The sequence below is a fragment of the Orbicella faveolata genome, unplaced genomic scaffold, assembly GCF_042242905.1.
Source record: "Orbicella faveolata isolate gen_17 unplaced genomic scaffold, um_ofav_v1 contig_46, whole genome shotgun sequence".
NCBI lineage: Eukaryota > Metazoa > Cnidaria > Anthozoa > Scleractinia > Merulinidae > Orbicella > Orbicella faveolata.
Window position 1 is genome coordinate 10,125,001 of NW_028301576.1, and position 24,972 is coordinate 10,149,972.

Consider the following 24,972-nt stretch of genomic DNA (forward strand, 5'->3'; position numbering starts at 1 on the left):
CAGAAGTTCACTGGTGTTATCCTATAGGGGAGAGAACAATAAAAATAATTGAGTAAATATTGAATACATGTATTTGTGTGAGCATTTTCCTACATTTCCCGTTTTCCTATTTTTTCTCTGGTAAACAGACAAGGTAAGTTATGTCTGCCTTTGAGCATGTACGTGTAGCAGGTCATCAGGCCCACCCTTATCTCCAGTTTTAGTAGAATGAAGTGACTGGGAGTATTTCTACTGCACCTGGACTGGATGCTAGTCCATCGCAGGATTACACTGCCCCAATGCCCCAATCCCGCACTAAATTATTTTGCTGGTACCTCATTTATACACCTGAGTAGGGCAATTAAAATTTAGTAGAGGGTTGGCTATCTTGGTTAACAGCAGCAAAAGAGAGATCTTAGCCAGAGCTTGAACCAAGACCTCTTGCTACAGAATCCAGCACAATAACAATGAGGCAACCATGTATTCCACCAGTGCCTATGGCACTAACTCTAGACTGCTGGCAATCTGTTTTTCTCTTGAAATTCAGCAGGGATAATGAGACGTTTTTGCCTAAAGGGGATTGGAACAAGACATGGGCATGGCATGCATGCCCGTTGCTGGGCTGACAGAGTGTTTGAAAATATAAAGAGACTGCTGCTGGGTTTTTCTTGTCTCGCCCCAACCCTCACATTTCCAAATGCTCTTTTGTGTGCGTGATCAGTAAACAACTGTCTATGCAGGGCTTTTTACTGCGACCTAACAGAAGCCCTGTCTAAGTGACCCTAGGAGAAAAGACATTCAAGCTCAGTGCTAGCAGTCAGCACTTACTCTGAATTCCATCACATCCACAAATGTATAATAGTAGTTAGAGAGCCCCTTGATAACTTCATTCTGGATGCTGTGAACTGGTTGAACCTGGACACTCTAAAGGATTTATATATGAACCAAAAAAAAAAAAAAAAATTATACACTACAGGAAAATGAATAAATAAATATATCATCATGTTGAAGTATTCTAAATATGTCAATGTCTTATGGACCAAAAGTTCTCTAGGGTACTACAGTTGAAGTGTGAAAGCAATTTGATGTGTGTAAATTTCGCTAGAATGTTACTTTTGAAACAATAACAATGTTCAACTTTCTTTGTACTCATACATGTAATTTTTTACCTCTGTGTCAAAACAAGTCTTCACCATGAATTCATATGAAAATCTGTTCCGCCCACATAAAAAATAACCTGGTTAACTAAAGGTTTGGTCAGCCCCCCAAAAACAGGCTTATCACTTCTGTCACTATTCTCTGCAAATTTTCCAGCTGGAATGAACTATTCCATATGATAACTTTCAACAGAGTTCTCTCAACGTTTTTTAAAGTTTTCCATTGGAAATATGCTTTGGCTAAGTTACCTTTGTGTCTGTAACTGGAAATTTCTTCACTATAGCCTTAATGGCAGGATCCAGGGCTTTATCTGTTAAAAATCCTGGTCTGGACTTGGAGTCGGAACATGCCTGTAAACAAAGAAATTGCATTAGAAATATTTATGTTAAAGAGGTTGTGTCCTTGGTGATTTATCATGTTTTTTTAAAAATTATTAGTACAGCCAGGATCTTACTGTAAATTTACTGTATTGTCTTGCAATTGCAGAAAAAACAGCATTAGAGGTCAAAACACAGAAACATTGAGTTGAAAGAGAAAATAACGACTTAATGGATTCTAAACAGTAATCCACTTCAACTGTATCCTTGTAATCCTGTGTCTTTTCCCAGAAATCCTTGTTCTATTTTGCCCCGTAGAATCTTCTTACCCAATTTAACTGTACTGAAAATTTGGCGGCATTTGCAATATAATATGGAAAACATAAGTAAATTTTCAATTACTGTATCACCTGGGACACTGCCCCTTTTTAGCTCATGTTTTGTATTTCGCAAAGTTCTAAATACTTTTCTAATAGTACACGAACAGTCTACAATGCAAATTTCCATGGGTGTCCAGGAGGTGTCCACCTATTGGAAGCTGAGTGACAGTTGGGGTGGGGGGGGGGGGGGGGGGGAGATAAAATGGAAGCAGTTTCACCTGTAAATATACATAATCTAGTGTCCTAACAATTGGCAGTGTACAATGGTCAGAATATGAAAATAGAGGTCTTAATTATACTGCATCATGTCACACTTCTATGAGTTAATGTTTACGACAACTTATGAGAGGTACATGGAAGGAGGCTCTCTCATAACAAGAGTTTCAAAACCAAATTCCCAATCTGAACAATACTGAAAACACTCTATGAAATGTGGCAAGTAGGTAAGGGAATCACAACATTAAACTTGGGGCTTACAGTGCAACATAAGTTAAGGACATTTGCGTGCAAAATTTTTCAACATTGATTTTTTTCTGAGACTTTTACCACTGTGAGATGACGAGTTAGTTATGTCAGAAATGTGAAAAAAATGGGGGACACCAACTTCGTTTTGGAGAGAACATGCCTGCAATGACACCCTAAACCTGAAAAAATTGGACTTTGTTAGTGAATAAGGCCACAGTGTCTGTAAGCCCAAAAATATTGCAATTAGAACTTTGAAGTGAAATGTTCTCTGCGAAATATTGTTTAAGTGGGCCTATTAAGTGAATTTAGCCAACTGGTGAGGCTCCTTAAAGAACAAGTTTGCGTTTAGCAACCATAGTTTCATGCGCCTTGCAGCCGCAAGATGGCAGGATTCAAGGACAGAAATCTTGAAAATTTTTAACTTTCCACATTCATATTTTTTGTTCATTTTTGGACAATGTGGAGATAATTGTAAATACAATCTGTAAAAAGAAAAATAGGGTTCACCGAACGTCCAAGATCATTAAATCCAGGCAAAGCTATAGCAATGGCCATCTGCCACATCATTGGTCATTTTATTACTTAGCGCGCGTGCTCATGCATGACGTGGCGTGTGAATTTGCTTGCGTAGTAAAGATGCACAGAAACAATTGGCTTGAAAGTCCTGATGTTAAATTCAGCTGACATTACTTCTTAATTAAAACAATTTTTAACTGTCTAATTTCTCATGCACTGATTGGCTCATTTTCATCATCAATAAGAATACAGACAGATAAACCATTAATTTATGCAAGCTTTCAAGTTCAACTTTCAGCTGTCAAACTGTAAATTTTTTACCAATGAGATTTTATGGACTTTTGTAAGATGCCAATCAAAAAGCAAGAAAAGCTATTGACAATGTTGGCGTCAATTTGAATAAAATTCACTTATTGTTGTTTACGGCATCTTTTCCCCTTTTTTGTGTGTCTGTCCTCTTATTGATGATAAATTTTGTCATAACATTGTCAAAGTTTACTGCAGAACCACTTTGACAATGTTATGACGCAATTTATCATTAACAAGAGGACAGACGCATTAAAAACTGACGTCAATTTGTTAAAGGGCATGTAAACCCAAAAATACCAGTTTTTCTTATTCGACGCCAACAGCAACGTAGAAAACGAATTTGGCATTTATTTTGCTCGTTTGGGTTTCGTTAAGGAGAAAAACAGCTTTTACGAGAAAAAATCCACTTCCGGTTAAAACAATGGCCATCTGCCGTGACGTAAGCGGTGGAACACAAACATTGCGCAATAGGGATTCCATATGAGAATTCTATGGCGGATCGGGAAAGTGGGAGTAGCTCGGAGGATCTTTTATCGGATGACAGTGATTCAAATTTGGTGAATTTGTATGATAGTGATGTAGAAAATTCAGTTGCAGCTGTGGAACAATCTGGGCCTCGTCCGTATCAATTTGAGCCACGAAGGGTCCGACAAAACGATCAACAAGAAGCCAGCCCAGAACCAGATGACAACAACTCAGACCGTCTTGGAAACACAGACTGGTATTTAATCATTTTGCAATTAAATTACATTTTTAGCAGATGAACATCAATTGAAGCCGGCGCATAGTCAGATTAGCACACAAATAGAAGCTCACCAAATTTTATTGTTGTCTTTTTTCCCGACCTTTCTTGGGTGCATTAAAAGGTGCGAGTGTCAAGTATGTCAGCCAATGCCGACTGCTCACGAAAGTGTTTGCTGCGCTGAAATCGGACAAGTCTGGCAAAAAGTAGAAAATCAGAGGCCAGAAATACAAATGAAATGTATTACCTAGCATCCAGGATTTCAGTCAACCTGTCTTGATGTTTGGGTGCTTGAGACTGCTTATTACGCATTCAGGCAGCAGCACGGCACAGATAATCACACAGGAAACGAGTACGTTTACTTTTATTTTAACTATCGCGGTTCAATTGTCAGATTTACCTCTGCCGTAACTGGTTTTATTTTAGTACAACACTAGTGTAGATAGTTATTTCTCTGTATTTTGTGTGTAGGAGATTTCGATACATTGCCTGTCGGCAGCTTGTTCATTGGTGCTGGGGTTATCTTGGTAAACATGTCCGAGTTGCGCTGCCATCTTGTGCTGTAAACAAGATCCGAAGCACCTTTCCAGCCGATTTTGGCACCACGTATACTGGGTTGAAGCCACCAACCCAGTGAGGGATAAGAAGGTGATTGCTAATTTACATCATAATTATTGAAAATATGTTACAGCACTGGCAGCAATGGGCTCAACATATACAAAGGCACAAACGTGGTTTGCCGTAATTACCTTTCTAGTTACTCAATGATGTGCAAGCGTGACACATATTGTTCTACTACTGTTTCTTTGCAGGGTTTCTCAAAGGAAGCAGAGATTACCTGTGTTGCGAAAAATAGCAGATAAAGTGGTTTACCCTATTAACCTCAAGCTTATGAAGAGCTCTACTTCTTCTAGGCCTTTTATCGGCACTGTAAGCCATTTCCGGTTTTTGCTGCCTTCATTTTGGATAGGCCGCTTTCGTTTGTTGCAAGAATTTGTTGCTGCTGGAGACTGTATCGTCGGTACAGCACCAGAAAGTAAAGGACTTTGCTTTCTCAGCCTCATTTCTACCATGAAACTTTTTTCGTAACAATCCGGAGAAAAATAAATGTTGCAAATAACCGAATGCTCCGTCGGCTCTACGAAATCGGCCCTTTTCACTAGGCTCGATTTCCGCCTTGACCAAATTTTACCCACTACCACCTCAAATTAGCGTCTTATGGAAACTTATGCATAGTGTGGCCTGTTTTGTTCGAATTACTGCAAAACTGAACGACACAGCGTTTTACCATAATGAAGATGTGGTGTTTTTCCAAAAGAAACTATGTAAACATGTGCTTATTTCACAACGTGTTCAAGAAAGACCTTTGATTTCCCGTAACTAAAGGTCCACCCGTGACGTCATTTGCTAGATTGCGCAATTCAAGATGGCGGATGTTTAGAACTTTGAAGCGATTTTTCAACGTAAAAACGGGCTAAAGTGAACAAAAGATCTACAGATTTGACAGATGTCATGTATGTACTAAACGACTATGTGGTCCCCAAAATAGCATTTTTGGGGTTTACATGCCCTTTAAATCTAAGCTAGATAACATCTGTTGCAGCTTGCTTGCACTTTCCTATTGTAGCCTGACATAGGGGGAATCCTCTCTTAGTCAGTTTGGTGGTTTAAGGCAGCCTTTAATCTGAGTCCCCAAGTTACGTCAACCTGAGAATTAAATAACTGTAGCTTACTCAGTCACTTACTTTTTTGATGTTGTAAATTCGAGTTAGCATTCCAATCCCTCGATCGTTCAAGATTGTGAGTTTCTCGGCCAGTCTCTGCTCCGTTACAGATACACCCCGGTCCATATTTCACTTTGTTGCCAATCTTACCTTCTTTCACCACTATTCTAAGTACTCTTGCTCGGAATCAACCATTGACAATTTGTTTTCAGAGCGCGTTTTTTTACGAAACTACAGGAATGTTTATGACAGGGAGGGAGGAGGAAGGAAACAGACCAACATTTGAGCCCGCTACACTCATGCGGCTGCTCGCTCAAGCAAGTCAAGTATGTCCTTTATGTTATTGTCACGAACAGTCTAATCTTGCCCATAGGACGTTTAGTCAAGATCGAAAAAAAGAGACGATGTCGAATAGGAACACTATTTTTGAAACAGGGATTCTTTTACTTTGAATATTTTTTAGATTGGGTTGACTGCTTAGTGAACATAGAATCGCGTCTAGACAATCATGATAAACCACGATAAACGTGTGTTTAAATCAGTCACTCTTTTTCCTTGGCCATCGTAGCTTTAGAAGAAACAAAACACAAACCGCGGTGGTAAACATGGAACCAAAACGCATGTTAAACAAAGTTAATTTCCTTGACGTTTCGTATGTACAACATACATCTTCAGAAGTGACCGTTAACTAGATTACAATCGAAATTTAAATGCGAAGAAAAAGAAAAAAACTGGTATCTAATAATATGTAACAAGACTAATAGTTAATAACAAACAGATGAGTCTGCGGGAGAGAGAAAAAAAAATTACCATAATAATAATAACAATACAAAATGTTAGTAAAGAAAAAGTTTTTCACTGCCAACGTTTTCATTCAAGGCTGGCTTTAAATCACGAATTAACAATGTTTCCTTAATTTTACAATGTATATCTGACCTACCAGTTGCTAAGATATCAAAATTGTCCCATTTAATATTATGACCCGTGGAAGTAACGTGATCCGCAATGGCTGAGGTGTGACCGCTTTTAGCAAGGGCCTTAAAATGTTCAGTTTTTCTATCGTGTAGTCGACGCTTTGTCTTTCCTATATAAAAATCATCACAGTCCCAGCAGCTTGCCTTGTAAACCACCTTAGACCTCTGAGAACGGCTGAACCTGTCCTTCTACGGGAAAAAAGACTTAATTCGGCGGGTGTTTCGGAAAATTATTTTAACGTTTTACTCCGGTTTCTCCCTCCACAAAAACCAACTCTCCAAATTCCAATTTGACCAGGATAGAGGACCTGCATGAGAACTAGGTAAGGCTGACGTGGCTTCCTCTCCAAATATTGTGATTTATCTTAACTCTATGCCAACAGGGAAACTCTTTTCTATTATTGAAGTTTTAATTAAGTTCAATGACTTGAAGTAAGAGATAATTTTCCCTTGCCGCCACTTATAAGCCCTGGGCTTGTACAACTTCGTAAGGGTTTTCAGATGGGCGTATAAACGGAGAGACTTATATCTGAGGGGGTTTTTAACCGGAATAAACAAAACCGTTTCGAAATGAGCTATAGCTGCGTTGATCGAAATAGGTTTTTCAGTTATTGGTTTTTAATAAAGCTTCAAAGCTTCATAATAAAGTGAATTCAAACAAGGAAAGCTACAGGAGGGCTTACACCCGGGAGACTTAAAACCGGATGCAATTTTTTTTGTTGTTTTTAGATATATGGGCCTATAACCCGGGAGGGGGGATTTTAACAATAGGAGGCCGAAATAATAGATTTGGCCATTGAAATTTCGCGTTCCACCTGCCGTAAATTTATCGAATGAGCAAACATGCTGAGCCTTCGCGATTGGAGAACTTGCCGACATGTGGTATTATTAATTTCCCAATTTGCATTCGTATTAAAGAAATAAATCAGCGACGGGTTTCCTAGCTAAACTGTAGACCTTCAAGGACCGATTTTGTTCAATATATAAATATATATATATATTTTTACGCCAAATTCAAGATTTCTACTTGATCTGAATTTGTCTAAAAGACTTTTTTCAAAAACTTAAAGGGCGGACAACTTGTGCACCAAAAAGTGACTCTTAAAAACAAGTCAACGATCCGCCAAATGTGTTAAGTCAACCACTTGTATTATTTTCGCGGCAACATTATCCGCAGACTCGTATTTCGCTTCTTTTGTTTATCCCTTGCTTCTTTCAATTTCTCACGTGCGCACAGATGATCTTCGCTTTTGTTGATTGTTTTAGTCTCTTAGGCGATAGACTAAGCGATTTTGCACGGTTCTCGCGTTCCCAAATTCGAACACAATCGAAAATCGCAAGCAAATGTTTCGTCGCTGCCTTCTTCTGGCACACGAATTTAATCGCTGATATCTGACATGGTACGCTCTTTTCCTCTGCTTCCAAGAAGGTTTTTCCATATCCTGTCACTGATTTCTATTTTTTTAAATTCAAATGCAAATTGGAAAACTAATTATATTTGCTTTTAATATAAGTGTTTAGAAAAAAAGATCTCCCCAAAATACGCGCGCTGATTGGCTAAATATCGTGTTTCCATAACTCGATAGAGACACACAACTAGCACAAGCTATTGACATGATGATGGCGCGAGCAAAGAGAATTTATATTTTGATATTTTGATGTTCAAAGTAGACAAGCTTGCTTTCTTGTTTTCGTCGCGGTGTTTTCTAAACGAAATAGAAAACAGGTACTCCGTGTTTCTTTAGAGTTATGGAAACACTCGTGAAAGTTTGGAAGAACTCGAAGAAGTCGAGGAAACACTCGCCCGTCAGCTCGTGTTACCACAGCATTTCTCGTTCTCCCAAACTTCCACTCGAGAGAAACCAGGAACATGATCTCTATTTCTTAATTGCAACAACGGATTGAAATTCATTTCCGATTAATTGCGACTGACAAGTACATCAGGTCATAAAAGGGTGTTCTGCTAAAGCGCTAGTAACGACAATACTTGAAAGTTAAGGAGTAGACCATGGCATTGAGAAACAACACCACAATCCCAGTAGCTGCCAACGAAACTGCACTGGGACAACCGAACTTGCCATGCGGTCGCCAGGTTCCTCACTCGACTGCAGAGAGAATGTCCTTCATTTTCCTGTATTGTGTTAGTTTGATGGGCAGTTTCTTCGGAAACATCTTCATAGTCATCATCGTCTACAAGCATCGAGATTTACGAAAAACAATTAACTATTTCATCGTCAACATGGCTGTGTCAGATCTGATTTTCCCTCTGATTGTAATCCCTGTCAGTATCATTGGATTGGCCACCGAGTCATGGCATTGGCGCGTCAGTGGAATATTAGGATCCATTTTTTGCAAGTTGTTTCATTTCTCGAGCGCTGTGACCCTCCATGTTTCTACTCAAAGCTTGGTGTGGATGGCAATTGATAGATTTGTCGCTGTCGTTTTCCCAATAAAACTTGGTCTTATTTCACCTAAGATTCGCACAACAGCCATCGTTTCTACTTGGATTTTTGCAGGCTTGTTTAATTCACCATCGCTAATTATTGCGGATGTCGTTGTACACGACAATAAAAACGCGTTTTGCAATAACGCTGGCAAACACCTAAATGTTTCGGCGGCAATTTCGTTTACACAATTTGCTTTGCTTTTTATCGCTACGTTAATTGTAATAACCGTTTTGTACACTGCGATAGCAATCGCTTTAAAAAGGCAGAATAGAGCTCTCACTGACAACGCACAAAATCTACAAAGGCATTCTGAAAAGAAACGAAGACAAGCAATTCGAATGGCTGTTATCATCGTGGCGCTGTTTTATCTTTGCGTTATTCCATCGACGTTGTTATATTTCGCACCTTACTGGAATTTGTCTTGTGCCTCTCAAAGACTGTTTTTTAGTCTAGCAAGTCTTGCGTTTTCTTTGTCTTCCATGGTCAATCCAATAATTTGTCTGTCGTTTGTTGAAAGCTATCGCCGTGGATTACGAAACATCCTATGTTCTTGCACGATCATGCCGGACAACATGACTGCGAAACGCGAACAAGTTACTCCACAAGAGGTGGAAAATCTTTCCGGAGAAAACAGTCGAAGAGTCTTGAAGGACACAGAAAACTACAAAGACACATTGAATACAGCTATGTAGAGACATAGTTCTGAGACGATCCTAAAAGTTACCGGCGCGATGGATAAAAATGCTGACATGTCTTCTTGAAGTAATATATCAAACACGAAATAACATGTTTGACCACATTTCCAAACACCTGTTACAGAACATCTTGCATAAATTTATTACTTTAATTTGAAAGTGTGAAATATCGCTAAATGATGTGTTTGCTGTGATTTTGGTCCTGCGGGAGGGTTCTCTACAAGGTTTTTTGTACGGGGAGTTTACGCCACCTTGCTCTTTGATACTCCATTTTTTTTTTACGGAAAAGTTATCCCTTTCGTACATCTTTGATTGAAAAAACGTGCCCCTTTCACATGTTTTCATAAGCGGCTCATATTGTGAATAAATCGCCAAAAAAGGAAATCCGTCTCTTCGAATCATTTTAATTTAAGGCCCTTTGAAATAATTAAATGGCAGATTTTCCTACCCTATACCTCAACTTGTGAAATCCCTACCCTTTTGTAAACCTGAAGCCTGAAAAAGGTAGCCCTTTTCGGGCGGATCCCTCCAGCACAGGCCATCATAGGGAGTAATCCCGGGATTGGGTTTCGATTTTTTGGATTTAGTGATTGTGGGTGTTACCATGGTTGCCAAATGTGCCAGAAAACGAGTTGAGAAAGGTCGACGTTGTCGGCATGAATAATGACTGGAGACTGGAATGCTGTGAGATGCGTGAGAAATATATAATATCTTAGTCTAAAGTCTAAGTGTTTTGTGATCCCCCGAGTAAGGTTCTCTCCTTGTTGTTACTGGCTTAAACCTTTTTACAAGGTTATTTGATTTCTTGATGCTATATAAGTTTTAAGTTTGCGGCTAAGGGGAGACTTGATGCCTTCCGAGAATTACAGTATAATAATAGGGGTTTAACTCATAGTATATTTTGCTGACGGATATGTGGAAACTATGATGACTCGCCGCTTATTGAGAGGTGACCGCTTGATAGCTAGAGGTTCGACTGTAGTTAAAAAAAAGGTTTGCAGTAGAATGCCGGTACAGCAATGGTTGAGGTTCTTTACACAATTTACCCAACAATAATCACCTTACTTTTCGTTTTAAAGGGCGTACTTTTTGATGCGTTTTCGCCTACCGTCCACACAACAACGATCGAAAACGTTCATCGTTTTCATTTGAAACTGATAGTTTACATTTGAAAATAGCGCCCCTAGTAGAGACGAGAAAACGAATCCCTATCGTATCAGTGTGGACAGAGAAGACGGAGGCTTTCGAAAACGCTGACTTATTCACATCATTGCGCATGTGAAAATTAAAGTGGTGTTTTCTCGTAGCATATCAGCTTTTTTTGCGTTTTAGTGAGACGAAGAAAACGTGCGATCATGGTAGTATGATCGGAGAGCGTTTTCGGCGATAAAGCGTTGTCAGAAACGTATCGTTTCAGGGCTATCGTTTCGAAAACGTCTTTGTGTTATCTTAACTCTATGGGAACGAGGAAATTGGTTTCTGTCATTGAAGTTTTAATTAAATTCAATTGCATTCAATTTGAAGTTTCTTCCTCTCTGTGATGTGAAGAAAAATACGTTTTAGTAAAAACTAAACAAAAAAGTAATATTTACACGGTCTCTCTCAAATAATAGACTTGGACTTTGAAATTTCGTATTCCACCAGTCATAAATCTGTGGAATGAACAAACAAGCTTATGAATCAGTCGCAAACATTTGGATTTGAGTTTCATCTGAAGTCATTACCATTGTGCATTTGGTGGACGATCGGTCAGGCAGCCGATTGCTTCACTTTCTAATCCACTGTGCTTAAGAGACCCAACAAGGTCGAAACAGCTGTCCACGGTTGCAGTTCTTGGCTTTAAATAAATAAAATCAACTTCAGTTTGGACTCTATCATGTCGTTGTCCCGTTAAGCTCTCTACGTAGTAATCAGCCTTGCTTCATTGTTATTTCTATTTCTGGCTGATCAGATCTTTTACAGATCCTAGGTATACCGGCAGCATTTTCGTTTGCGGTCTCTTGCATCATTGTATTTCGTGATCGGAGGGCGGCTTTACAACGTATTTGCAGAGACATGTAGTATTTGGCGTTTTACCCTCATGAATTCTGTTTAATCTATTGTAAGACCCTGTCGCGGATTACTTTCTTTAATACGAATACAAATTGAAAAATTAATTACATTGGCTTGTAATTAAGTGTTTAGAAAATAGCCCAAAAGAAAGTGCGAGCAATGATTGGCTAAAATTCGCGTTAATTTCTATTTGACAATGAAATTATGAGCTCAAGATTTCTATTGCGTGACAGTTGACGAGGCTTCGAAGAGTGTTTTGCGAGATTCTGTCACTGATTTCTTTCTTTTTTAATTCAAATGCAAATTGCAAAACTAATTACATTTGCTTTTAATATATATGTTTAGAAAATAGATCTCCCAAAAATACGCGCGCTGATTGGCTTAATATCGTGCTTCCATAACTCGATAGAGACACACAACTTGCACAAGCTGTTGACATGATGATAGCGCGAGCAAAGAGAATTTATATTGTGATATTTTGATGTTCAAAGTAGACAAGCTTGCTTTCTTGTTTTCGTTGCAGTGTTTTCTAAAAGAAATAGAAAACATGTACTCCGTGTTTCTTTAGTGTTATAGGAACACTCGTGAAAGTTTAAGAGAACTCGAAAAAGTACAGCATTTCTCGTTCTCCCAAACTTCCACTCAAGACAAACCCGGCACATGTTCTCCATTTCTTAATTACAACAACGGATTGAAATTCATTTCCGATTAATTGCGACTGGCAAAGTACAGCAGGTCATAAAATATAAGGGTGTTCTGCTAAAGCGCTAGCAACGACACTACTTGAAAGTTAAGGAGTAGACCATGGCATTGAGAAACAACACCACAATCCCAGTAGATGCCAACGAAACTGCACTGGGACAACCGAACTTGCCATGCCGTTTCCATGTTCCTCACTCGACTGCAGAGAGAGTTTCCTTCATTTTCCTGTATTGTGTTAATTTGATGGGCAGTTTCTTCGGAAACATCTTCTTAGTCATCATCGTTTACAAGCATCGAGATTTACGAAAAACAATTAACTATTTCATCGTCAATATGGCTGTGTCAGATCTGATCTTCCCTCTGATCGTAATCCCTGTCTATATCATTGCATTGGCCACCGAGTCATGGCATTGGCGCGTCAATGGAATATTAGGATCCATTTTTTGCAAGTTGTTTCATTTCTGGTGCGGTGTGACCCTCCATGTTTCTACTCAAAGCTTGGTGTGGATAGCAATTGATAGATTTGTCGCTGTCGTTTTCCCAATAAAACTTGGTCTTATTTCGTCGAAGATTCGCACAACAGCCATCGTTTCTACTTGGATTTTTGCAGGCTTGTTTAATTCACCATCGCTGATAATTGCGGATGTCGCTGTACACGAAATTAAAAACGCGTTTTGCACTAACACACTGACCAGTCCGGGATCGTTATCAGATTTGATAACCTCGACCAAAACAAACCATTAACCAATCGCTGCACAAGTTTTCGTTCACGTGACATTATTTGGTAGCAACAGTGTATAATTCAATATGGCGGTCGACGAGGCGCTGCGATGAAAGGAGTTACTTTTTTGACAACATCACAATGCAATTTCATTTAGTTAATTGTATGTTTGCTTCACAATAGGTTACTGGATTATGGAATAGAAACAGAGATGTATTGAAGAAAACTGTCTTTGTCCAAAAGCTACCGCGAAAAGTTTCATTTTCAGATCGACACCGTATAATATTTGTTCCGAGTAAAAACACACAAAGGTAGACAACAGTTATTCTGTTCACAAAAGCGTTGTTTATTGATACTAATATGATAGCTTCTATTTTCACTCAGTCTTCATTTTCTTGGTAGTTGGTGAAGCTGGCTGTTCAACAGTCTGTATAAAATATAAACGAAACACTAACAGTAAATACATCTTGAGTTCACAAATTGACACTGAACAAGTTGCCTCTATATTCCAAGCGGAGAGCTGTAACTGAATTTCGTTCAATTTGCATGAGCGAAGCGTGGCTAGGACCGAAACATCTCCTACTATGATTCATTACTATGAAATGGAAATGAAAGTATCGAAACAGTTCGCGACCCTCCCTCTGTCGAATCTCTGTCCAGATATACTGAAGATAGAATAGCTTACCTCGATGGCCATATCCCATCCCTCGCCTAATTCCATTTCTGCGATTGCTAATTCAATCCCCTCCACCGTGCTGTACATTTCGTTTCCATCTTCGTTGTGGGCTCGCCTGATATGGTTCTGGCACAACAACAAAAATATAGCAGGTATATTTACTTTAATTTGTGATACACCTCCGTTCAGTGGAATGGGTACATGCAGCACTTTATGTCGTGAGATGTGACAGTCAACTTGGAAGTCTTGGCATTTCCGGAAAAAAATTGTTTTAGTTGTAGATCAGTAGTCTATTGTTGTGCATTCGGTGATATGGAAAAAAGTTTTTAATGACCGATTCATATAAAAGAAACTATAATTCACGTAATATGTTTTCGTATCATAGATCACTCGCTAAATCCAACAATAAGCTTCATTATACAGGGGCACCCAACGGATCGTTTCGGTAAATTATCTGTTCGGAAGGCCTTTAATCCCCTCTGATTTTCTTGAGAGAATTGGCACCTCGAACTTTCGTGATATGAGAAATTTAATGTCTGTTGTTTTCGGACTGTTGAAAATGTCGTTTTGAGTACCGAAAAAAGGTCAGCTATCATTTTCGGAAAGGCGATAAGACCTAAGGTTTTCGGGAAATGGACAAAAAAGCCCTAATAAATTCGAGAATACTCAAGTTCCCCTAGAATATCCGAACAGATAAAATTTTTTTAGTGCAACCTAAAATTAACCTACAGAGCTTTAAAAGTACTCCAGATAGCCTAAAACAGCATCTAACAGCATTAGAGAGAAAACGGTCGTTGGGTGCCCCTGATTATATAACGACTGGTGTGCCAGAAAACTGACCTAGTTTGGCCGGCATTTCCGGAAAATATTTCAGGACCGCGAGTTGTTGAAATTGACTCTAAAATATAGGCAACTTACCCTTTAATGTGATTGCCGATTTTCCGGCAGTCCGAAAGGTGTTTTAGTTCCCTGTTTAAGAAGTATTGCACCGGGCCTATCTGTCTTCCAGCAACTTCTCTCAAAGTGTAATTTTGCTTAGCGCTCTTGGATACCAGACTGTGGCACGTCTAGAAGTGTCTCGGGTATTTCTCTAATTTCTGGCAAAACACAACGAAGTGCGAACGGGTCTTTGTTTCCAATTTTCAGGAAGGACATGAAAAGGAGTTCCTTCTGGCCTCTTGATTTTGAACTCATGGTAACCCTTCAAAAGAAAATAAACAACTAATGTTAGATTCGTAAGTGGTTTCCCGACCACCTGGACTGCCGTACCATGAATCGAGCGGCTCACTAAGAGCTATAATTTTTTCTGAAGGGGCTTAGATGATTTATGTAAGTTACTTACATTACTTAGTTGCTATTTTGATTATATGGGTACCAGCATCCGCCATCTCAATACCTAGCAACACATCAATTACAGCTGTAAATATGGCCGCCGTTACGAACAACACATCGCAAATCAAAATACCTCCGCGCACTTTTTTCACAGATCGTGCACAACACTACAAACACGTTAAATCCCAAGAATATGGCATGAAGATTAACGACATATTTTTTGTGATTTTCGCAAAAATCTCCAAGTAACTTAAATCTAATGACAAAATGAAAAACATGCCTGGTTTGGATGCAAAATTGCAAGCGCTGTTTCACTTTACGAGTAGCATTTTACATCGTTTACGCTGGTCTTCAACCGCCATTTTCAAAACACATGAGGCTCCTTCTTTTCTGGTAATTATCGAATAGAATTATGGGTAACTTACCCGAGTGTAATCGAAAAAATAACGAGCAAAGCGAAGTGAATACGAAAATTCCCGGTTTTTGAAATGGCCGCCATGTTGTGACGTCACATGGTTATCAAATCTGATAACGATCCCGGACTGCTGACAGGCGACAACCCGGATGTTTCGGCGGCAATTTCGTTTGCACAATTTGCTTTGCTTTTTATTGCTCCATTAGTTGTAATAACCGTTTTGTACACTGCGATAGCAATCGCTTTAAAAAGGCAGAATAGAGCCCTCACAAACAACACACAAAATCTACAAAGGCATTCTGAAAAGAAACGAAGACAAGCTATTCGAATGGCTGTTATTATCGTGGCGCTGTTTTATATTTGCGTTATTCCATCGACATTGTTATATTTCGCACCACACTGGAATTTGTCTTGTGCCTCTCAAAGACTGTTTTTTAGTCTAAGAAGTTTTGTGTTTTCCTCGTCTTCCATGGTCAATCCAATCATTTGTCTGTCGTTTGTTGAAAGCTACCGCCGTGGATTACGAAACATCTTATGTCCTTGCACGACCATGCCGGACAACATGACTGCGAAACGCGAGCAAGTTACTCCACAAGAGATGGAAAATCTTTCCGGAGAAAACAGTCGACGAGTCTTGAAGGACACAGAAAACTACAAAAACACATTGAATACAGCTATGTAGAGATATAGTTCTTAGACGAGCCTAAAAGATGCCGTCGCGATGGATAAAAATGTTGACATGTCTTCTTGAAGTAATACATCAGGAGATTGCTACTTTTATATGTGACGTGTTGCTGTGATTTTTGGGGTTGGATGATTTGGATTTATAAAGTGATCGTGGGTGTTACCATGGGTACCACATGTGCCAGAAATGAGTTGAGAAAGGACTTTGCTCGATAAAGTAAAAGCTGGAATGGACTGTGACTGGAGACTGGAATGCCCGGGGGTGGGGACACTTCTCAAAGTTTTTGATTTTCTTTCTGTTTTGCGCTCGCCCTAGCTCGCGTGCTTTAAAAGCCAGGAGACAACACCTATTGCTAAGCAACCAATTAGAGCGTGATCCCGGATATTGAAAACGTCACTTTTTTTTCTGCGTGAATAGTAGATGACTGCACACGGGCTACGTGAGAGCTCCCCCGAACAGGGGTGGGGGAGGGAGAAGAATTTCAATGAGAAAATAGCTGAACAGAGACAAATGAGCAGCTCGCAGCTTGGTTTATTGATTTTAATTCGCATAGCCTTTACTTTTGCGTTTCATTTCTCTGAACGCATTATAATTTATTTAAAAAACGGTTTTGCTCAGGCCAGCGAAGAACCACAAGCCTGCGTTTGCAACTGCCGAGTGATCAGTCCCGAATATAACATTTTTTTCTTCTCGATCTCGCTTTAAGTTTAGCAGAAAAGAGACTAGTGATGTAGTTTAAATTTAGATTAAATTAGTTGACAAAAAACTCTATTTTTGACAATCAGAGCGTTTCTTTCTCCTTTTCGTCCATTCAATTGAAGCAATCCGTTTCGTGGGTGCAGGGGCTGGTTCTTTGGTGATGGTTCTGAGGCTACATTCGCTTTTTTAAAAACCTGTTCGAACATTTTTTGACTGTCGTTATGAACCAGTTTGCGAGTTTTGCGCTCTGTTTGCTTTTGGAGAAATCGGAAGAAATAACAAACCAATGAGACATAGAAACACAGCTCCACTGACTGCCACGAAGATCACTGCTGGGCCTACTTCGGAGAGTGAGTCCTCCATGTTAGCAGCTGTAAAATATAAACAATAAGAAGGTAAATATGCAATTTCAATGTTTGTAGAATTTTAGTTATAGGTAAGCGCGCTGATTGGATGGTGCCTGGTTTGCATGACACTGTTCTTTTCATAATCAGTTCACCTATTTCCGCAGAAAATTAATGTTGTTCAAAATGAACTGATATTGCTAAACCGCTCAGTGTTAACTTATCTTCATACAAGTATAGCTCACAATTAGGGTAAATTCGGAGGAAACTTTAAAGAGTTGGTCGCAAATAGGGGCGAAATTTAAGGAAACTCTTTAGTATAACAGAACAAAAGACAGGGTTCATTTGACGTCCTGCCGAACGATGTGAGGGAACTTGGACGAAACCAGCTCCACTGATTACATTCTCAGAGTCCAAAACTAAGTAAGAAATTTGCATAAATTGAAGTTTTCTATGAAATCGTTGACTTTTTGGTGCTTGAAATGTGCTCTAAACCTATATTTTGCTCAAAAGTTGTTCTGAAAGGCAAAAATCGCTCGAGGTTGCTGGAACTGAAAAATGTTGCTCCAAACGCCAAAAGTTGCTCAAAAGTTGCCAAGCACAATGGGGACAGGCCTGTTTGCCGTCATACATAAACTATTAGGGAGCTTAAGAAACCACGACGGCGACGCCGAGGACAACGCCTATTAAAAAGTGATTTATATTTATATTTTACCTACGAATCTCGCGGTACTCTAAAGTGATTTACTTTGTTTATCACTGTCAAAATTATCGCGAAATTGCATCTAGGACACATTGATAAATTCGAAATAAAAGTTTAAAAATTAGCCATCATGGTTCACGTTCTTCAAACAACGCAGAATTTGGTCATTTCACATTGTTCTTTTGCAGAAGAAGGCAAAGAAATATACCAAGAATTATAACGCACGTGCACAGCCATTGTACTGCTCATTAAATATTTTGTCCAGTGAGTTCCCGTATATTTGCTCTAGATTTGTGCGTGGCCGCTGGAAATGACAAAAAGTCTATTTTATTAGCATCACGTGCACGAATTGTGAGTACATGGTTGTGGCTGAAACTGTACGCTTTACGGGCCTAGGATGCTTCATTTGTAATTTGCTGCGATACCGTCTGCACGCATTGCATGCCTACAATACAGCTGTTAGCTGCTGTCGCGCGAAATCTGGGGGCTAGAAGCGCGCTTCTCGGCCCCAGTTTTCGCGCAGTCATTCATTCTCGCACAGTGTATATTATACTATGTTGCTAAAGCAGGTTGAACCGATTCGGGAACAAGACCAAATAACGTTTACCACCCTACCTCTGTTGGGTTTCTTCTGGTGTGTCTGATCATGCATATGTGTAGCGTTTATCATTGCCGTGCCATTATCAATTTTAGGAGAATTTGTGCTTTCCATTTCACTCGAATGAGGGCTGTGTTTTGTATAATTTTCTGGTATAATGATGTTCTCCTGCTTAGGATGAATGCCATTTTCTGCCATCTTGCTGACTGGATGGCCTGGGATGTTTTGCCTTGGAAAATTCGACTGCTGTTCTAAATTTGCTTCGTCAATGACAACTTTGTTCGTTAACAGCTTTTGTACTGGTGCGGCAGTGGGCTTGAGTAGTGAGATACAGTGTCCCACTGGATTCCTACGGGACATACTTGTTAAGCTGCATTTTAATCCTTTTGCGCACCGGCCAATGATGTAGCCAGTACCACCACACGTCTGACCTAAAAAGGAGAAAATATAACGAATCAATAACCTCTTCTACGCGTTGAATTAGTTGGGGCATGCTGCGAAAAAACGGCGGAGCGAAATAAAGGAGAGAGAGTTCTCTGCTGCTTTGCTTGACTTTCCGCGCGGCGTTTTTCCCTATTTTTCCGTGTGCCATTTTTCGTGCTGCGCCCCAACTAACTAAACGCCTAAAAGAGGCAAACGAATCAGAAAAGTAGCCACAAATTCAGTACACATGCAGTCCAGAAATAAAGTAGAGTCACAATATATTTGCCAGGAGTCCGGTTCTTTTCGAAAAGCTGAGATCGCGACTTCCGAAAGAGATCTTGCTAAGCAACAAGCAATACAACACAGTATGATCCCTATGGAGACAATCAAATATGATGGCTTTCGGCATAGGTGTGCGAGAATTCAATTTTTTTGGTTTAGAACATAAACTGATTGGGTCCTGATCGAATACGCTAGAGCTTCGAATACTCGTTAATTAAACTCCTGACTAAGGAACATTATCTGTTCCCCGATTGAGTAAGTTGCTGATTATCAGTGAATCCTCGTACGTTGACACAGCTAGTCTTGCCTTGAACTGCTGATCAAACACAAATCCAACAAGACTGACGAATCGTTAGATCTCGCGATGAAAACTGAATGTTACTTACCATTAACTCGTAGACACTTAGTACAGCAGTTGCACAGGTCCATGATGGAACCAAGTAAACAGTCTGTCTCATTCTTACAGTCATCTATTGCACATGGCTTGCATCCCAGAATTCCACCACTCGAGATTACCGCCTCGCACGTCAGGAAAGAGCCCACTAGAATCAGAATACGACCCCATACCAGGGCCCAGCTTATTTTCTGGAGTATAAAGAAAGTGTGAAGTTCTGTCAGACAATGTCATCTAATGAATGAATCACTTTACTCTCGTTTCTCAGTTGAAAGCGGTGTATGGAGAATGCAGAGAGAAATTTTCCAGTTGACCATGGTTCGTAGGCTACAAACGAATACAAACACACCTAGTCTCTCCACAGACCCTCTATTTTGTTTTGCGTTCGTCGCCAGAAATCGCAAGCAAAATATTAACCGTGGGAACGAGTCAAAGCGCAAGAGGGTGGGTTTAATTTTTTTTTGCCCGCTTCGATCGAGGTCGCACTCGCTAGCTCGAAGAAAAATAAATCGGAAAAAAAAATAACTTGCAACACCCGGCCGGAAACCAGACTATCGCCATTTTTTTCTCTCCCGTGTAAGGAGCATTGCCGTAGAATTTTTTGATGACTCTTGTCCCTTTTCGCCATTTCCCTCCCGGTTCCCTACGTAGCCATTAGCGGAAAAACTGCCTTTTAGCGATTTTGCAAGGGTAATTCCACTTGTATCGTAGTTACAGCCCGCCGTGTCTAAGATATTTTAAAAGTCAATTAATTAAACGTTACGGGTGGATTTCAAAGAAAAGTAAACAACAATAAATAAAGACCACTGAAGGGTTAAACAAGACATTCTTCCTACCAAACGTTACGAACCCTAATCATTCTTTATCTCAGTTGGGGCTGAAATTACACTCGATTGAACTAATTGTTGGTTAGTTCAAAGTTTGTGTTAGCGCTTATGAAAATTTCTTATCGTTTACCTGATATGGTCTTACGAGCGGTACGACAGCAAACACAGAGAGCTAAAACTCTAAAACGCTCACTTTTAAAAGTCGCAATCGAGATATAAAGCAAGTAAATTCCACTGACGTTATAAAAGAAAATCAGATTTTGTTTTATTCTTACCTTAAACTCCACCGTTGGAATGTTGTCTCCCACACACCATAAACTGATTGCTGGTTACAAAAGTTCTTTAGTTATTTTCCACGCTGTATTGTATTTAGTTCCCAGCCTGACATCCCTTAAGTAACAGTAAGCTACGAAACGTTTATCCGGGCAAACTGCAACAAGCAATCCACAGATCGGTTATGCTACTAGAAGACCATTTGATGATCTCTCTTGATAAGGTGTGATATTTTCCTGGCCCAAGATTCTGGAGTGACCGCCGACAGGTTATTATGGAGAAAGACAATACATACTCAATAGGCGTGACAGTTTGTCAAGCTTAAAAGTTTTTTTGACGGGTGCCTTGGAGATGAGATCATTGGAGAAAGGTAACAACAAGCGATCGACCTAGATAGAGGTAGCATGAGACACTGTTATTTAATTTAACAAATAGATTCCATGTTGCCGTGCGTCTGTTCAGTAATAGATCATAGATGACGCCAAAATATTGCAAGAACAAACAAGCGTTACACGAGCCGTTAGGCGACTGTGTCACTTATTTTCTTATTACATTTTCTGTGATCAGTTACTGAAAAGACGCACAGCAACATGGAATCTATCTGTTTTGTTTAACAAAGAAACAAAAAATGTCAACGACGTGTAAGAGGGACTACCCGTGCCTTTAGTCTTCTGGCACGCTCGTTCGTCCCCTTTAAATCATATTTCAGACAGGTAGAAATCGAGCTTAAAAACGGAAATAAGAGCGTTTTTTATTATTATTATTATTATTATTATTATTATTATTATTATTATTATTATTATTATCGTTGTTATTTCTTCGGGTGCACCCTAAAAGATACTTTGATAGCTAAAAATAGTGGCGTTTCGTGATCAACACCCTAGATGAGACCCGAATCCTTTTATGGGGGAGTCCCCCATGGGAGGCCGCGATGCGTGAGGGTGTCCTTGAGAATTTCACACTCATCGGTGAAAGCTTTCCATGTTGACTATGGTCGATAAATTTTTTGCATAACATGGTTTTTACAGGCCGGTGTTGTAGCGCTGATAGACGTGGCTGTCATAATGACCCTTTGTGCCACCAAGATATTTTCACTTTTGTCTAGAACATGATTTTCGTGATGTTCGAAAAGTCGCACAACTGTTATTTCAAATAATTCACAAACTCATTTTATTTCAGACTCATTTTTTTTTTACTTTGGAAAAGGAGACCTCATACAGCTCACAAAAATTATAAAATAATTAAATGATTTTTCTACAACTGACTAACTTGCTTTTGTTTGGCTGTTAACTGACTAGAGCTCCGGGGGGACTCCCATATAACAAGGACGGGGGGGGGGCCCGAAATACGAAAAACCACAAAAAACCGCTCTTTATATGTGGCCAAAAAATATGTGGAAACGCATTCCCCATCTAATGCAGCAGTAGGAGACCCGAAGGAAAGGTGTGTTCTACAATTATTTACACAAGTTGATCAAATCGAAACATAATCCTAAAAAATAAAGTGGGCGAACACTACGACCGACCGACCTAGAATGACTTAAATCTGCCGCCAAAACCTTAAATGGTCCCTAAGCATCCCGTGATGCACCGCGACTCCCTCCAACGTGCCGTCAGAATAACAACTCCCGACAAATTCGTCCCTCAGTCGTCAGAAATCACAATTTTTAAACCCCGGAAAGGCACGACGAACACCCCCGCCCTTTTTATCTGGGAGACTCCTCCCCCGGGCTAGAGCTATCCCCATTGACACCCTGTTCTTGTGCTAGTGCTGTGGTGGGCTCGACTTGAAAAATACATCGTCGAATAGGATCCCTGCGGTACGGACCGGTCATGTTGCATCTTAATCCTTCCGCACAACGACCAAGCCTATAAGATTGACCGCCACTCATCTCACCTAACAAAGAGCAATTAAAAAAAAAAAAAGTAATAATAATAATAATAATAATAATAACAATAATAATAATAATAATAATAACAATAATAATAATAATAAAAATAATAAAAAGAAAAAAAAAATAATAATAACAATAATAAAAAACTAGCCAAAATCATTCAAGTTCAGCGCTCTGTCCAGAAATCACACAACGTCTGGTAGGCCGATTCGTTTTTACCAGGTGAAGACTCCATGTCTTTACCAAAATACTAAGCTTGCCGATTTAAATAGATAAAGACCACTGACGGGTTAAACAAGATATTAGGGAGCTTAAGCAAACCACGACGACGGCAAAGAAAACGTCACCAAACAAATTAAGCTTGAGTCAATCTTATTCGCAGATAACAACCGCGTTCCCAGGAAACCCTGGGAACGAGGTTGGGTAGATGACACGTATTTGTTTATTTCCCATACGAATCCTGATTTCTTGACCAACACTTTAAACTGTGAAATGAAATAATAAATACAACGCAGAGAGGTAAAACTCTAAACCGTTACATGTAATTTTTAGCAGGTAAATTCCACTGACATTGTCATAGAAAATTTGATCTTGGTTTGATCATATTTTACCTTTAACTCCACAATACTGAAATGTTGTCTCCCACACACCATAAACTGATTGCTGGTTACAAAAGTTCTTTAAGATTATGTTCCACGCTGTATTAAGTCCCAATTTGACATCGGTTCAGTGGCCGAAGTAACAGTAAGCTAAGAAACGTTTGTCGTAAAGTGCAACAAGCAATTCACAGATGTTAGACTCTTGATTAGGTGTGATATTTCTCTTGATTAGGTGTGATATTCTCCCAGCCAAAGATTCTGGAGCTGAGTGACCACCGACAGGTGTCAAGGGGCGTGGCAGTTCTTCAGCTTGAAAGTTTTTTGGTTCTGGACAGGTACCTTGGGGTTGAAGAAGGGTGAACTATCAACAATCTAAGAGGCAGCATGGAACACTGCTATTTTAAAGTAGCGGAATTCTTTGCTTTTTGCGATGGTGGCAGATTTTTGTCTATGCCCGTAAACACCGGCCTAACAGATTCAGTAGGGAGCTTAAGAAAACCACGACGGCAACGGCAACGGGAACACACTGGACAAAAGATTTAATGAGCAGTACAATGGCTGTGCAAGTGCGTTATAATTCTTGGTACATTTCTTTGCCGTCCTGAGCAAAACAGCAACGTGAAATGACCAAATTCTGCGTTGTCCAAAGAACGTGAACCACAACGGCTAACTTTTTAAATTTCTTTTTCAAATTTATCTCTAGCTGTGTTCCAGGTTTAGTTTCGTGATAGTTTTGAAAGTGATAAGCAATGTAAATGACTTTAGGATATCGCGAGATTCGTAGGTAAAATGAAAATTCACTTTTTAATCGACATTTTCCTCGGCGTCGTCGTCATGGTTTCTTAAACTCTCTAGTGATTGAGCTTGCCAGGGCCCTGCCTTTTTCGCGAAAAAGTGTTTCATTCACGAAAGAACGTGCGTTATCTTGAGCTAGCGCATGCTCAGATATGCATGAATTATCTGAATTATTACTTATTTGCATATCTATCAGTTTTTCGCAATCAACTTCGTTTCTAGTAACGATTACCGTAGATTTTGAGTCGTAGTTTAGTTTTGTTGTAACTCTCTTGAGCCACCGGGTAAGTGTTAGCCATTAGGCATCGAACTTTGCTTGTTTTTCTCTCGTTTAGTTTGGGTTTTTGTTCACGTCTTTGTTAAAATTTCTTTGTTTCGAAGTAATTACTGACGAATGGAAGTAAATTGTTGTACTAAAGCGTTGACTAAGGCGTTGATAACGGTGAATTGTACAGCGAGCGAAACAAAAAGTGAAACATAAGGGCCAAAAAACAAAAAAAACCAAAAAATAATAGAAATTCTCACCTATATTTTCAAAGAACCTTTCACCTTGATGCAAGTCTGACGCCAGCACTATTATTCAGGTGGCGGCAAACAGCTGTACATTGTCGTAAACGAAAGAAATTAATATGTTTATTGTTCTCTTTGTAATCGTAGAAACTAAGATCGACTTCTTAAAAATATTGAAAACCAATCACTTTAAAGAGGGAAGAGGAACGGGCATTAAAATATCTTACCTATTTCAGCTTCTGTCAGTGTTATAATTGATTAGTTACTTATCCGGCTTAAACTTAAAACTTAGTTGTTACTTCTAGTTTCAACGGTCACTTATGGAGATGTATGTCGAAACAT

The 24,972-nt window shown here is 39.5% G+C and overlaps 4 protein-coding genes, 1 long non-coding RNA gene and 1 pseudogene across 6 annotated transcripts in view; 3 read left to right on the plus strand and 3 right to left on the minus strand.

Moving 5' to 3' along the window:
- LOC110050565 (nck-associated protein 1 homolog) overlaps nucleotides 1-5,888 on the minus strand; it is a 33,743-nt gene extending 27,855 nt beyond the window's left edge. The window contains exons 1-4 of the mRNA XM_089277336.1: nucleotides 5,612-5,888; nucleotides 1,386-1,487; nucleotides 808-903; nucleotides 1-21 (exon numbers count right to left, since the gene is read on the minus strand). The exon at nucleotides 1-21 is cut by the window's left edge and continues 36 nt beyond it. Coding sequence (XP_089133462.1) covers nucleotides 1-21; nucleotides 808-903; nucleotides 1,386-1,487; nucleotides 5,612-5,716 — 324 coding nt within the window. The 5' untranslated portion in view covers nucleotides 5,717-5,888. The remainder of the gene's footprint in view (nucleotides 22-807; nucleotides 904-1,385; nucleotides 1,488-5,611) is intronic.
- On the plus strand, nucleotides 3,547-4,656 carry LOC149098316 (uncharacterized; annotated as a pseudogene). The gene is made up of 3 exons (XR_016203415.1): nucleotides 3,547-3,845; nucleotides 3,991-4,218; nucleotides 4,338-4,656. The product of XR_016203415.1 is annotated as an uncharacterized LOC149098316 (transcript).
- A 2,152-nt stretch (nucleotides 5,889-8,040) lies between the features above and the next one.
- On the plus strand, nucleotides 8,041-11,223 carry LOC110050610 (QRFP-like peptide receptor). Its single transcript, XM_020756531.2, has one exon. It carries the CDS (start codon nucleotides 8,573-8,575, stop codon nucleotides 9,701-9,703), a length of 1,131 nt encoding a protein of 376 aa, XP_020612190.2. The 5' UTR covers nucleotides 8,041-8,572; the 3' UTR covers nucleotides 9,704-11,223.
- A 1,129-nt stretch (nucleotides 11,224-12,352) lies between these two features.
- On the plus strand, nucleotides 12,353-16,799 carry LOC149098317 (QRFP-like peptide receptor). The gene is made up of 2 exons (XM_089277824.1): nucleotides 12,353-13,177; nucleotides 15,723-16,799. The coding sequence occupies exons 1-2, from the start codon at nucleotides 12,563-12,565 to the stop codon at nucleotides 16,284-16,286; spliced, it is 1,179 nt and encodes a 392-aa protein (XP_089133950.1). The 5' UTR covers nucleotides 12,353-12,562; the 3' UTR covers nucleotides 16,287-16,799.
- LOC149098318 (uncharacterized) lies at nucleotides 13,504-15,274 on the minus strand. The gene is made up of 4 exons (XR_016203728.1): nucleotides 15,200-15,274; nucleotides 14,776-15,058; nucleotides 13,867-13,983; nucleotides 13,504-13,608 (listed from the first exon to the last, which is right to left on the minus strand). It is a non-coding gene; the product is annotated as an uncharacterized LOC149098318 (long non-coding RNA).
- Nucleotide 16,800: 1 nt separating the features above from the next.
- On the minus strand, nucleotides 16,801-21,129 carry LOC110050530 (uncharacterized). The gene is made up of 4 exons (XM_020756456.2): nucleotides 20,835-21,129; nucleotides 19,725-19,923; nucleotides 18,651-19,064; nucleotides 16,801-17,359 (listed from the first exon to the last, which is right to left on the minus strand). The coding sequence occupies exons 2-4, from the start codon at nucleotides 19,765-19,767 to the stop codon at nucleotides 17,208-17,210; spliced, it is 609 nt and encodes a 202-aa protein (XP_020612115.2). The 5' UTR covers nucleotides 19,768-19,923; nucleotides 20,835-21,129; the 3' UTR covers nucleotides 16,801-17,207.
- Nucleotides 21,130-24,972: the final 3,843 nt, after the last annotated feature.

What these genes read in the sequence shown, in the direction of transcription:
- LOC149098317 (XM_089277824.1), top strand. Translation starts at nt 12,563, where the DNA reads ATGGCATTGAGAAACAACACCACAATCCCAGTAGATGCCAACGAAACT. An exon ending in CGGGATCGTTATCAGATTTG is followed by an intron (nt 13,178 to 15,722) that starts ATAACCTCGACC and finishes AAATCTGATAAC; the next exon opens with GATCCCGGACTGCTGACAGG.
- LOC110050610 (XM_020756531.2), top strand. Translation starts at nt 8,573, where the DNA reads ATGGCATTGAGAAACAACACCACAATCCCAGTAGCTGCCAACGAAACT.
- LOC110050530 (XM_020756456.2), bottom strand. Translation starts at nt 19,767, where the DNA reads ATGGACCTGTGCAACTGCTGTACTAAGTGTCTACGAGTTAATG. An exon ending in TAAGTGTCTACGAGTTAATG is followed by an intron (nt 19,065 to 19,724) that starts GTAAGTAACATT and finishes TCTCCTTTTTAG; the next exon opens with GTCAGACGTGTGGTGGTACT. An exon ending in CCAGAAGAAACCCAACAGAG is followed by an intron (nt 17,360 to 18,650) that starts GTAGGGTGGTAA and finishes TATATTTTACAG; the next exon opens with CTGCTAACATGGAGGACTCA.